The sequence below is a fragment of the Bombus fervidus genome, chromosome 6 (genome assembly GCF_041682495.2).
Source record: "Bombus fervidus isolate BK054 chromosome 6, iyBomFerv1, whole genome shotgun sequence".
In the NCBI taxonomy this organism is placed as follows: Eukaryota; Metazoa; Arthropoda; class Insecta; order Hymenoptera; family Apidae; genus Bombus; species Bombus fervidus.
The window spans coordinates 4,991,477-5,005,734 of record NC_091522.1 but is presented as its reverse complement, the minus strand read 5'-3'; the positions used below and the strand labels follow the sequence as shown (position 1 = coordinate 5,005,734).

The following is a 14,258-nucleotide window of genomic DNA, read 5'->3' as shown; positions in this document are numbered from 1 at the left end:
GATCAATATTTCAGAAAATGGAGCACGAAGTCTATAAGATGCAAGATCTATGCTGTATACTCATCTGTAGTCACATCTATTCTATACGTCGTCTGTGATTACGTCTATTCTATATGTCGTCTGTGGCGCCACTACTATACCGAATCGATAACATCGCATGCGATACGAAAATGGTATGGACAGGTCAGATGATTCTCAAAACGTTGAACTCGTAAAAGCATTGAATGTCATATATCACGTCTATTCTGTACGTTGTCGATGGCATAAGTAACTTTTCAACGCCAGTTTAGGAGTTGGAAATGTAACAGTTGGACGTAACCTGAACAATAGTAACAGATTGTATTTGTGATATTTTAATTGTTATATTATACTCTATTTTAATTATTATTATACTACTCTACATTACACCATATCACATATTATATTGTATTATACTGTATTATAATTCATTATATCATAAGGTAGTATTTAAGATACCTTATACTATAAACACGAGTAATACGATACACAACACACACCATAGAAACAATTATGAATGCGATATTTTTTTTTTTTTTTTGAGAAGTTAGAAGAGTTAGTTTACTAGATAATGTATGAAAAAGCTCTTTAAAGATACAATTGATCAGAATTATGAAAAAATAGTGAAAGTTACTTCTTACATATTCTTATCGGATCCTGTAATGAAAATTTAAAATATAAAAATATTAAAATTAAATATTAGACGTGTCGACGTTTTGTAGATTTATGTCAATGAAATTGGTACTAATCCTAGTAAACTAATTCTTCCAACTTCTGAAAAAAGTTCGTCGTTTGCTCCAATTTGAAAAAAGTTATTCTATTGTAAAGAGTATCTGAATATTAATGAGAATAACTGTACAGTGTACAGTATATTGTCATCGTCAAAACTACCCGCGTTTCGAGTTAGAGCCTTTAGTCTAGTTGTTAGAACTGTACTTCGTGTTAAACTTTTGATCGCTTTTAGTTTATTATATTCTTCTGTAAATATTATACTGTTTTTGTTATGGCACAGTAAACGACTGTTACAGAAAATAAAGAATGAAGCGGTCAAAGCATTTGACTGCAGAGTCTCTGTGAATCTTTTTGTTGTAAGTTCGCGCGCTAGTTTTTAACATTTTTAACTACATGGAAATAAACGATCACCACTTAAAAATATTATAAAGCGTCGTAGAAATATTTTGTTATAAAATATACAAGTCCACATGAATGACTATAAAATTCGCAGAAATAATGTAAAGATACTCGGCAGAAATAAATAAAAAATAAATAAATAACAAAATAAAATAAGATAAACAATTGAGAAGTAATAAAATGGATAACGAAATAAATGAATGAATAAATATAAATGAATAAATAAAAATCGTAAGTTAAAGACATAAAATTAATGGAACGAAAAAATTAAAACATCTTGCCCAGACCATTGCATAGTTATAATTAATGTAAGTTTGGGTTAGGATCGCTTTGTTTCATATTACGTGTACCTAATGTTATCTCGCGCGTTATGAAAAAGATCGGAAGCGAAGATTTGTTAATATCTATTAATAATAATATACTAAATCCTTATTTTCTATCACAACCGATACTTCGTTTACTGTTTGCTATTGCGCGGAACAAATTCAAACATATTATGACGCAATGCGCGGTTATCGTGCGCGTTAATGATCTACTCTAGGCAACGGTTGTGAGGTGGTGTCCTCTCGAGGTCGAAACGGTCCGATGACAGCTAGCATCGGCGTTCGTTTCGAACGAGTAGCTATGGTGTATACGATTCGAATTGTTGCGCTGCGCTGAGTTGTCGTTGCCGCGTCGTGAATATCAGAAGCTTTACCGAGTCTTCGATAGATAACCTTGATTGTATAAACGTTTCACCAATTTTGTACAGTAATATAATTTCATTTTAATACTTCATCAATAGGTAAACGAAGTGAAATGATCGTTAACCGGCCGTGAAATTCATTTGTTCGACTGTAATACCTCGGTTGTGTTGCATTGCTGAATATTAAATAGTACGTATGTACAAATATGCAAGTATGTGCGCGTATATACGGTGAAAGTACGAGTTACAACGAGAATTATGGCGGTGGTGCGTTGTATCGTTTAGAAGTGCGCCCACGTTCGCCGTCCAAGATCGATAAACGGTCGAGTGTTACCTGAAACGAGCATTCGCTTGCGCACAACGAATGGAATACTGAACGTTCGGAAAAGAAAACGGTGCCAATGACGAAAGCAACGACGCAACGCTAACGAGGATCGTGACGAAAACATCGACAGTGACGACGACAGTACGGTTAACACGACCATCGTCGTCGTCGATGAGTGTCAATACCGGTGTCTTAGTGTAACATAATAATGAAATAATAATACTTATATATATAATATAAATATATATATAACATAATAATGAGCGGTGATAATGCTTGAACTAATCGTTCCCACGAACGAGTGAAATACCAAGGCATGAAAACTCGGAGCTGCACGCAGAAAGGTTTTTGCTGCTTGTCGCTGTTATGGAATAAAGGGGATATCGAATGATTCTAATCACACGCGCTCGTTCGCATGTTTGTTCATTCGTTTGTTCGCTTTTTTATTGCTACCGATTCAGCTTTTCCTATTACATAATTCGTAGTACGTCGAATAATTTTCGATTCATGGGACAAAACACCAGAAAAACGAATTTAAACGAATAGAGTGCATCGATTTCAATTTTACGAGTAATTTTCACTTCTCATTTTTCTTTTTATTTCCTTTCTGTTTACAATGTTGAATAAAATTCAATCAATATTCGCCTGTATCACAATTACAAATCGTGACGAATCGGTTATGTGCGATTGACCGACTGGTTTTGTTTATCACTTAACGCGTCGTCGAATTAACAAATTTACAGAAACGGAACAATAGTCGTGTCTAGAAAAGTATGGCGTGGCTGCTCGATGATACTTAATTAACAGGATCGGGTTATCAATCGTATCGGGTAATCGATTATGCATAGTATTATATCGAAATACATCAGGAGTCTGGAACTGAAACTGCAATTGGAATTTAATTTGAGAAGACAAAAGTAATACTGTTGTGTCCAGGACGCGCAACATGGTAATTATTGATGGAAAAAGGAGAAATATAAGGTTGTAACGCACACCTGTGGACGACAGATAGAGAAAGGAATACTGCGCGGGCATAGACATTGAAAGGAGATATATAGTGAGCACAGAGGGGGAAGAAAGAAGCCCCAATAATGAAGGAGCACGGAAGCAAACTTCCGGCAGAGCAGCCTGCGAAGATTCTCAAGTCCTTGTTAAAAAAACCTGGTCAATCTAAAACAAGATCGCAGAAAAATCGGGTTGTAATCAACGAAAAATTGAACGAGTTTTTTGCAGCTGATTATATAATATTGATAAAAGAAGAATGTTGTGCCGATTATGAAGAAGACTGTGATTGTTGTTGCCAGGAACATGAGTTGATGCGTTTGGGAAACTGTAAAGAATGTCGAGCCGAGTTGAATCTCCATTTCGGTGTTTCGGATAACAATCGATACCATGATATAGAGAGAGATGGAGAAATGATACACGAAAACACGTTCAGAGAAGAAAATTGTACTCGCGAAGGATTCGAATGTGTCGAGTTACATGTAGAAGATGAAGATGATGAAGAATATGAAATAGAAGTGGAAGGAGATGAAGAAGAAATCGAAGAAGGAGAGGAAGAGGAAGAGGAGGAATTAATGGTAGAGGAGGCAATTAAAGATGATATAATAAGAAGGAAGGAGCATGTAGTACAAAAAGGAATCCAAGTGCCAAAGATCATAGCGGAAACGGAAGAGAGAAGATCGAATGTAGCGGAAGAAGTAGTGAGAGAAGTAAGAAACTCAGCAGATCTGCGAGACAAAAGCAAAAGTCGCGAAAAAGTCAATGGAGCAAAGAATGTCGAGAGTTACAGACGAATTCTGACTGAATTTGTTTCGCCGCCATTGACGATCGCATCGTCTACGTTGTCTTCACCGTCGCCACCTCCTCCGCCGCCACTACCACCGCCGCCGCCACCACCACCTCCACCACCACCACCACCGCCAGCACCATCGCAACCATTGATAGAAAGATCATCGCCACCGTTACTTGCAAGTCAAGATCATCAACAAGAAACATTAAGTCCACCCGAAGGTTACAAAGATGTTTATTCGAATGGAGAACTGTCTAACGTAGCAGAATGTTGCTTACGATCATCATTAAATTATCTTCACTGTCAACGAACGGCAGGTGAGTTCCATTCTAATGTGAGAGGTAAAGGGAAAACAACGAGGAACGTCCATTTCTCGTGATTTTCCGTTTTATAACATATTTTCTCTTTTTTTTTTTTTTTTTTTTTGTGTGTGAAACGGAGACTGTAAAAGTATCAAGTTGCAATGATTATAACTATTAAAATGTCTCCATAAGATAGCGTTAAAGATGTGATAGTTTGATTAATAACAGGAAATGTCCACATGTACTGAAACAAAATATCCTATCCGTTTTATGACATCCGTTTTATGCATCATACGCAACAAATACGTGAGAAAAAAGTGAGTATTTGTGAAACAGGTGTTTTCTTTTATTTTTAGTGATAGTAGAAGTAGACGTTTCTTAATTTGTTTCATTATTAAATGTTCAAATTAAAACAAAATTGCAATTACTTTAAAATAATTAATATTTCATTAGTCATTCTTTTTTATGGTGTCTTAATAAGGTATAACTTCATTTTCTGAGTAATATGGTTAAACTTAATGAATATTCTTCTTTTTTTAATAAATTTGAATATTAAAGTTTAATTTTCTTAACAAAGCTATTTTGTGACATTCCTTGTTTCTTTTTTTTTTTTTTTTTTTTGCCATGCTCTTTATGAGTATATGTGTGTATATATATAATATACGTATATATATATTACATGTATATATATATTACATATTAAGAACCGAACTTTCCTCTCTTACTTCCCAATAATAACCAACCAAGCTTGAATCAAAAGGAAGTATTAATATAAACCAACATAAAGGAGCTAGATATTATATTCTTGTACAATATTCACATGCGTTCTCACACCATTCCTCTCCATAATGTAAAATATATCGTAATGAATAATACATACCTCCTAACTCGAGTAAGGAATAACTTTCTTTACTTTTTCTTATATAGATTATTTTATTTCTGCGATAGATTCACTATGTGAAATTTCACAGTTTCGTGTAATGCAAATTTTGTTCTTAACGTTTCTTATTTTTTTATTGAATGACAAAACCGTATCGAACAAATTCCATACATATACATAGCAAAGTTCTTTCCAATGAAAAGAGGAAAAGAGGAGAGAAAAAAGAAAGGAAAGAGGAGAAAATCGTTTACAGAACGAATACGTAAATAATAATTGCGCTCTTATTCATGTTCGTGAACGTTGATTGTACGGGTTGTCAGCAGCCGCCGGAAGTACAGTGTACCGTGACTCCGGCATTTTCGTGCTATGCGGGGAAAAAAGAATGTGTACATTCTTAACTAAAACTGCTCGTCGACGTACTATAAAATCTGTCACGTACTTGTTGATATTCGTGTCAATTGTACACTTGGCTACGTTCCGACGGTCATTGAACATCGAAGTAACCAATAAGATGGCGTGTCGTATTTTTACAGGTGCAGAGGTCGAAGGAGAATCCCGATGCAACCACGAGGTAATGGATAGTAATAACGGGCATGTACAGAAAACGGACGAGAATCTACCAAAAGCAGCTACTAGTGGTATATTTATACGTTTCTTAATTTTTCAATGCAAATATGCATTATGATTAACGTTTTCTGATGGCAAACATTCGCGAAAGCATTTTTCCTTTCTAGAATCTCGTCATCGGTATCTCGTGGAAACCATAACTATGACAACTGTCACCGAAAGACGTATTGTACGCGAAATTAGCGAGGAAGAAGATATCGACTTGCAACACGGAAAGAAAACCAGCCAGAAGAACGTTTCTGAAAAGAACGTTGCTTCCCATGACACAGAAATAGCAGTTAATCGGACGACGAATAATCATAGTACAACCGATGAGAACAATTCGATCGAATGTATCGTACGTAATGAAGAAATTTGTTGTCGCGATGCTAACGATGATCATGATACGCAGCCAAATTTGCCTAACAAAATAAGCGATACGGAAGAACAGGACAACGAAAATCGACTTGCCGTAAACCAAACACCATCGGATATAAAAGAGCTCTCCCTTATATTTAAACTGGGTAGTTCTTCTTTAACGGGCAACAGTCTTAAACCAAATTCTGCGGTTAGACAGTTATTTCCTAACCCGAGATTCGTTTCGCCGCCTCCGGCTCCTCTTGGTAAATTGATTTCTTCGGCGCATACTCTTGACGAGCCACAGGATAGCCCGACATTTCTCGTTACCACGGAGAACTTACGTTTTCTCGATGTCGCAAAGAGATCAAAAATTGGCGAAAATCATACCGGTTCTCTTAATAACGACTCAATGAATCCAATTAAGAGAACGATCGAGAGGAATACTCTTCGAAGAAGTCTTCTCGATAAATATCGCACGAGTTCTCGAAAGAAAGTTCTTCCTTCGAAAAACTTGTCGCTAGAGGAACGAATACGTCAACTTACTTGCGTGGACCAAGAGGAAGACGATGTTTGTGAAAATTCAACCAAGGGTGTTACAGATTCGTTCACAAGTACGGAAATCGATACCAAATTACCAATACATGATCCGTCATCGAGACACGATGCCGACATGTCGTCGATGGCAGCAGAGTTACCAACAACACTACACGTCGCTGCAAAATTCACCGCATTCTCCGATGCAGCACTCACGACGACCATCACCACCAACACTGCCGCTACGATAACAACTACGACAATGGCAACGACGATACTTACGTCGTCGAGCTTGTCGTCAGCGATAACCACGGCAATGGCGACCACAACTATGACCACAATGGCTACAGGCTCCAATTATTACAAGCAAACTCCTTCCACTACCAGTACTGCAACTGCCGATGGCATACATACTCAGTCGACGTATAAGAAATTGACCGATTTGTTTGTACACAAAAAAAGCATTCATTCTAACTTGCCAGATCTTGGTCTTGGAAGCAATGGAAAAAACAATAACGTCAAAGACGGTCAGCAATCGAAAAACTCCTTAAAAACGAATAATTCCGATGGCCGTAGACAATTCCTAGCTAGTTTGGCGCCATTGTCCTGTGTAACTGTTAATAATACGGATACTCAAGAAGATTATTATCGGTATAATTCTAGAATAATGGTGAACGAAAATCGTGCTTCGACCGTAGGCTACAACGCATTTTCGCCTTACAGTTTGGAAGATATCGAAGCGGCGCTGTGTGAAGATGGTCGAAATTACGTAGGTCCACCTGACGTTACCAAAGGCACACCGACGAGTGTCAACAACAGACCCGATATAGGAGATAGTACAACCGATGAATTGCTAGCATTTGTAGAACAAGACAAATTCAGAACCGAAAGAATAAAGCGACGTTACAACGAAGTCGAAAATCAATATCAGCCGGCAATGAATGTCACTAATACTAACAATAGTTACAACGTTGAGGATAAAATTGATAGAATCGTCGATGGAAAGAACGAGGGTAATGATAATCGACACCAACTTTGTTTTCCATCCAATGAGAATGTCAATCATGAACGTGGTGGTGGTGTTGGTGGTAACGGTGGTAGTGATGGTAGTGCTGGTGGTAATAGTGGTAGCAGCGGTGGTGGTGGTGGTGGTAGTGGCGGTGGTGGTGGTGGCGGTAGCAGTAGTGAGATAGAACGCATAGTTAGTCGCTGTTACAATAACAACAATAATAACAGCAACAACAACAGCGGTAACGGCAATAATGACGGTGGAAATAAAGACATTGGTAATATTGACAACGACGATGACGAATTAAACGATTACGGATTTAATCGTAGACCATCTGTAACCGGTATTAAACGACAACAGCAAGATAACATGGATGAAAATGTTTCGTTTCATCAACGGACGATTCTGGAAAATGATAACACAAATGTTCTCAAAACGAATTTTCATCCCTCGTTACCGACGTATTACGAAAACAATTGCGTTAAAGTCGATAGTCGGATTGCGTTGTATGATGAAATGATCGACGTTTCTACACCGAACTCGTTCGTTAGTACTTTGATTGCTGACGAACAAGACGCGAACACGATTAACAGAATAAATACGATGCAGAAGCAAATTGACGATATCTATCAGACTATTGTAGAGAATACCAATGTGACTGGCCAAAATTCGTTAGAACGAGAGCCCTACGCGGACGACCTGTTCACACGACAACATTCTCGATTACCGGCAAACGATAGTACCTTTCGTTTTTACCAAGATCCAAGAAGCAACGATCAACAATATTTTCAAGAACAATTAAATGTTGCGAATATGCACAGTACGCGAGGTATCGCAATCGGAGCCGAACAGACTGATGTAAACCACACCGCTCCCGTTGGTATTGGTAGAAGTTGTACGAGCGGCGGTCCTTCCATAAAAACTCGACGAAGGGAACCTATTGCAACGACTCCTACCAATTACCGATGTAACATAGTGCCTACCACCGTATATGCCGGACTTCCTGCTAATGGCAAGTGTTACCGTACCATGTATTTCGTTCCGTACAACGGATTATCCGATCCAACTTACCAGAATATCCAACGAATCTTGCCATCGCATCCTTCTCCTAGTTACGCGAATCACATCGAGAGATATCCGTATCCTCGAACTAATAAGAACGATCATCGATTGCAAACGCAAATACAAACGCAACCACAACCGCAACCACCGCCAGCGCCACAACAATTTAGATATTTCCATTTAGGGAATCGTTCGGTATCGCCGATATCAAATCTTACTCAAAACCTTGACCAAGCTTCGCCACTTTCCTCCGGTTCGGTCAGTCATCCTATACCTCCTGGTTCCTCTCCTCTTTTTGATTCTCGGTTCACATCAATCGCGTCCAATAATCCAATCGCGTTACAGCCTACTCAACAAACCTTGCACCTTCATTTGCATCATCATCAGCAACCAGATGACTTTCGAATTTCCGGCGTCACTTTTTCCTCGGTTCCTCATACCGCGAATCATTCGTTACAAATTCATCATCACGCACAACATCAGCACCATCCCTATCATCGACACAATCATCAACCTACTTTTTATTGTTTACCATCCACTATATCCGCCTCATCCGCAGCATCTTCCTCCTCGTCCTCTTATACCGTAATAGCGCCATCGAGATGCGCTGCGTTCAATGGTAGCGGAATAGCAACCACCGAAGGATCTTATCGATTCTACCAATTGCATTTAGGACATACAGTTCTCACACCTTCGTCCGATCTTCAATCGGCTCAAACAATTTTGTCCTCATCCGCTTCTATCTCGATACCTTCTAATTCTACCTCGTTCTCTCCTTCATTGTCACAACCGTCTTCGTGCTCGTCATCCTCTTCTCTACCAACTGTTACACCCGTAACACCTCTACAGACCTCGAATTTTACTCTTCCGAATCACATTTCCGATACTCTAAATTGCAGCAGTGCCAACTTCGACGCCGTATGTCGCGCAGGAACCATTCAGTCCATTTCTAACAATGTTGTAACTTCAACACCGTCCACACTTACCGTTTTCTCATCCTCGACTTCCTGCGCCTTGTCCTCCTCGTTGTTGTCGTCGTCGTCGTCTTCATCGTCCCCGGCATCGGCCTCGTCTTCTGCTTCGTCCTCCTCTTCCTCTTCCTCCTCCTCTTCATCTTGTTCCTTCTCTTCCTCTTCATCCTCCTCCTCGTCGTCTTGTTCTTCGTCATCTTCCTTACAAATCCCCTGTTCGCCTTCAAAATTACACCAAAAGCAGATAATTGGCAACTACACAACAATGGAACGTGGAGTTCCCGAAGGAGCAGCCAGCGCACCATCCCACGACGTTACGCAATCTGGAATTCTACTTACAACAAATTCTTATGTTGCGCATAATTCAAATGGTGTCCAGGCTCTACCAACACATGCGCAAAATTCAATATACTATGCCATGAATGTTTAAATCTATCTACTGTGAAAAGTCTGCACGTGTCTGAATATTCTACACACACACGCAGCAGCAGGACATAAACCAATTGTTATATTTAATACACAGCCACATCTTTGTGAATATTTTCGCGAGATTTTCCCAAAATGACGAACGAATTTTCAAATTCGTGTTTGAAATACGCGTTTCAATACCAAAACATAGGTGTTCATCTCCCTTGAATAATTTTTGATCGACTTATTATGCATCTATTATCAAAAATATTCACGTAGGACGATAAGGTACGCAAGTGAAGACGAACTGCCCTTTCTCGCCACATTTGCAACTGAATCGAAATCGAATCTAATGCGACCTATAGCAGGAACAAGAAACAAAAAGATCAACTCAGGGCCTCTGTAATTCCGAAAGATAAATTATGTTTTATCGCTTCTCACGAGGCAAAATTGTACGTACGTTGTAATCGATTCTAGTCACGGCGAAATACTTACAGGGATATCGATAAACATAAACCAAAGGGAAGGACGTTTACGGCGTCTATGATGTATACTACATGTAAGTATAGCTGACGCTAATTATTTTCAACAAATTGAATTCAATTTTTGCGGTGGAATTGATAAATTAATTAGAGATTTTACAATAAAGAAGAAAAGGTGCGAAACATGCAAGTAGAAACGCCACAGCTAGTACACTTGAGCTAACTTGATATTTAACGTGTTACATTGTTTTATCATTATTTCTTTTAAATACATATCGGTATTTTAGACTGATAAAAATAAAAACATAACAGTCAAAACGATGATGAAATTCATAAGTGATCGAATGCATTTGACTTTCTATTGTTAAACATCGATTTTCATAAATTACGTTCGTACCGTATTCGTTACTCCGTTTCTTTCGACCTAGTGTTCTGATCCATTTTATATTTGCGAAAGAAAGACTAATCCACGAGAAGAATTTATCACTGTCAAAAGTGATACAACGAAAATAACTTTGAAATCATAGATTACACTTTACTAGTAGAGATTTCTGTACTTCGTATTGTTTGTACCATAATAAAAAATAATAGTGTTCAAAAAAATGACCAAAAGTAAGTAATAATCATATAAACACGTTCTGCGTAAAATATTACTTTGCTCTCCTTCTTTCTTTTTCTGAAATTCAAGCCAACCATAAGTACGTTACACGACTACACATAGCAGGCATGCCGCACCTTTTGTGATACCCTTTCCGTGAGTGTAACGCATTGATTTTTTAAATGGCAAACGGTAATAGAAACAATTAAATGCATCTTATTTCATAAAACGTATGATAAACCTTTTGTCGACAACAAATGTTAGTGTGCGTATATCAAAATACACGTATGATGACGCAGTCAACATCATAGCGACCTAATAGAGATTAAGTAATCATGATAGAATAGAAAGTAAGATAACATTCGAATTCGAATGTAATCAATTTTAACCCAAAGTTAGATACCAAACTTTTATGGTAAATGGCCAAGCTTAGAAACAGGTTTTACATGTAATATAGTTTACTTAATTATTCTTACTTACTACTTAATTATTCCATGATATATCATCGTGAAAAAATGTATGTAAATAAAGCTTTAACCACAGGTCAAAGGTTTTATCATTTTGAAAGTATCGAAAACTGAGATAAAAGGAGGCACCCCGGCACTATTGTTAAGAAAAAATAGTTAAATCATTAAAGAACGTAAAAATGACGTAAAGGTAAACAAAAACTATAAAAGATGTACTCGTATGTTTCAATCATAATCTTTTTTTAAACTGATTTATTAAAAAATTCACACTACTAAGTTATCAATAAAAACGTCTTACATATTAAATAGAAGAATGTTTTACAAGTATTTTTTATACGAAATTCGTGTAGATGTTCACAGTTGTCAATAATTACATTGTTCCTTCCACGCGATTGCCAAGAAGCATCGATGTTCGCTCGCTGCTTCGAATTGGTTGAAGCAAAAACCAACCGTAGATTATCTTTTTTCGATGAACCAGTCGACGAAAGGATAAATATTGGTATGGGTGTGTCTGCTTCTGTGTGTGTGTGTATGTGTGTCTGTGCACGCGCGCTCAGTGTATAAGTATGCATGAATGCATATATATATACACACACACACGTGCACTTGTACGCACATAATATACATGTATATGTGTGGATATTTCTTATACATAAAATGCTTGTCTTCACCTTTTCTGGATCGAATTATTTCTTCGAATCGAGCGTACGTCGAATGGTTGAAAACGAAAGATAGATCGCACAGATAGTCAGACGAACTATCATTAGTCGAAAGTATTCTCGTATGCACTGTATGACAAATTCATACAGCAGTCATCGTCCGAACAGTGCTAATAGGTTTTAAAAACGATGTTAGTTGCTCTCTACAAAACGATACATCGTCTTCTTCTAACTGGTTCTGGAGGCTCTAACGCTGCTAGAATAGCTTCGTCGAACACGTTTTTCAAACCTTTCTAAACATTCGAGGAAACGATATCTTAAGAATCAAAGACACATCATAAACTATAAGGGTAAAATATACTATAAACAAAATTATACCTGTGTAAGAGCACTGCATTCCACATACTTTACTGCTTTGAGTTCTTTGGCAAGTTTCTCACCTTGTTCCGCAGATATAGGCTTTTGTTTATTTTTTGCAAGTTTTTCTATAGTCGCCGCATCGTCTCGTAAATCGATCTGAGTACCCACCAGTAAGAATGGAGTCTTTTGACAATGATGAGTAATTTCTGGAACCCACTGATACAAGAATTCTAACTAAGCTGGGAAATCGCTTTTCTAAATGCAATTAACGATACTATAAATATGAAATCCACATATATACCTTCTCTTTAACGTTTTCAAATGACGATGGTGACACAACCGAGAAACAAACAAGAAACACATCAGTTTGAGGATAACTTAAAGGACGTAGCCGGTCATAATCCTCCTGACCTTTAAATCAAAGATTAAGAATCAATAAATTATCTCACATATAGTTAACAAAACAGATGAAAGAAAAACAAATATATTTTAATATATATAGAGCAAACTAATAATTACCTGCTGTATCGAACAATCCTAAGGTATATGGTTCACCGCCAATCATAACAGTCACAGCATAATTATCAAACACTGTTGGGACATATTCGGATGGAAACTTATTCGTGGTGTATGAAATCAACAGACAAGTTTTACCTACTGCACCATCCCCAACTACAACGCATTTAATTGTCTGCATTTTTCCTCTTTGCCTGGAATATCTCTATGTACAAAAGAAACGTGTAAACGTTATTAGTGGTAGTGTATACGTTTACATATACCGAGTTCTCTTACACGAGGTTATCGTCGAAAGTAACATAAAGTTTCGTCTCGTTCGGTTTTGCAATGTCTGGTCTAGTCCAGTCCTACTCAATTCCGTCGGTTTTCGTCACGTTTCATTACATCCCGTCACGTCCAATTATGTCCCCTAACGTTCTATTGTATACTTTACTAGGTAAAAGGAAATATATGTTGAACGTTCCAAACGTTACTTCAAAGATATTCGTTTCCGTCAAGCGAATAGAAAGAAATATTATGCAGAAATGACGGAAGGGTACACGTTTGCCAATTCTTAATGAGTCGATCCAATTATACGTAGATATTGTATGAAATAATTGTTTTTTCAGATCGCCATTTTTGGTATTTTGTCAAATCTATCGACTTCTACTTTAAAAAATTATCATTCGAATATATGCTCAAATATATGCAGTGACATTTTTCACTATTTAACCCATTGCAAAATGCAAATCGCATTAAGAAAAGAAATACACAAAATTTAACCGAAACACTCACGAGTAACTGGGCGTCGACAACACACTTTACTGTCACAAATTTTTCGAACGAATATAGAAAGCCAACGATACAGTAATTCAAGAATACAGTATGCAACCGCCATCTATAGCAACGTTTTACCCGTCTATAACACCTTGTTTGCTTTCGCAGTATGATCTGTTATAATAATGAATTAGTAATATCGAACAAGTTATTAGAGAGAATTGTAATGCTAAAAATTGTTTCACACATTGATAACAGATTGTTTTATCGAAATTATAACGAATATGAAGGATGTGCATTTATATTTATCAAATAGTGCATATTGTAATATATACAT

The 14,258-nt window shown here is 37.4% G+C and overlaps 2 protein-coding genes across 5 annotated transcripts; one reads left to right on the top strand and one right to left on the bottom strand.

Annotated features, from left to right (window-relative positions):
* Positions 1–1,711: 1,711 nt before the first annotated feature.
* On the top strand, positions 1,712–10,853 carry LOC139988314 (uncharacterized). The gene is made up of 3 exons (XM_072005546.1): positions 1,712–4,268; positions 5,667–5,771; positions 5,868–10,853. The coding sequence occupies exons 1-3, from the start codon at positions 3,251–3,253 to the stop codon at positions 10,103–10,105; spliced, it is 5,361 nt and encodes a 1,786-aa protein (XP_071861647.1). The 5' UTR covers positions 1,712–3,250; the 3' UTR covers positions 10,106–10,853.
* Positions 10,854–11,849: 996 nt separating this feature from the next.
* On the bottom strand, positions 11,850–14,049 carry LOC139988318 (cdc42 homolog). 4 transcript variants are annotated; one of them, XM_072005555.1, is made up of 5 exons: positions 13,940–14,049; positions 13,169–13,370; positions 12,951–13,060; positions 12,668–12,865; positions 11,850–12,582 (listed from the first exon to the last, which is right to left on the bottom strand). In XM_072005555.1, exons 2-5 carry the CDS (start codon positions 13,344–13,346, stop codon positions 12,493–12,495), a joined length of 576 nt encoding a protein of 191 aa, XP_071861656.1. In that variant the 5' UTR covers positions 13,347–13,370; positions 13,940–14,049; the 3' UTR covers positions 11,850–12,492. The 4 variants fall into 4 exon arrangements, with proteins under 4 accessions (XP_071861656.1, XP_071861655.1, XP_071861657.1 ...); XM_072005554.1 differs by lacking the exon at positions 13,940–14,049 and adding an exon at positions 13,442–13,933; XM_072005556.1 differs by lacking the exon at positions 13,940–14,049 and adding an exon at positions 13,599–13,933.
* Between the last annotated feature and the right edge of the window lie 209 nt (positions 14,050–14,258).

Bases quoted from the DNA above. Each gene is read 5' to 3' on its own strand.
- LOC139988318 (XM_072005555.1), bottom strand. From the start codon at position 13,346: ATGCAGACAATTAAATGCGTTGTAGTTGGGGATGGTGCAGTAGGTAAA. The intron at 13,061-13,168 runs GTAATTATTAGT...TTTGATTTAAAG, and splicing joins AGGATTGTTCGATACAGCAG to GTCAGGAGGATTATGACCGG. The intron at 12,583-12,667 runs GTATAATTTTGT...TCGAATGTTTAG, and splicing joins AATGCAGTGCTCTTACACAG to AAAGGTTTGAAAAACGTGTT.
- LOC139988314 (XM_072005546.1), top strand. From the start codon at position 3,251: ATGAAGGAGCACGGAAGCAAACTTCCGGCAGAGCAGCCTGCGAAGATT. The intron at 4,269-5,666 runs GTGAGTTCCATT...GTATTTTTACAG, and splicing joins TCACTGTCAACGAACGGCAG to GTGCAGAGGTCGAAGGAGAA. The intron at 5,772-5,867 runs GTATATTTATAC...TTTCCTTTCTAG, and splicing joins ACCAAAAGCAGCTACTAGTG to AATCTCGTCATCGGTATCTC.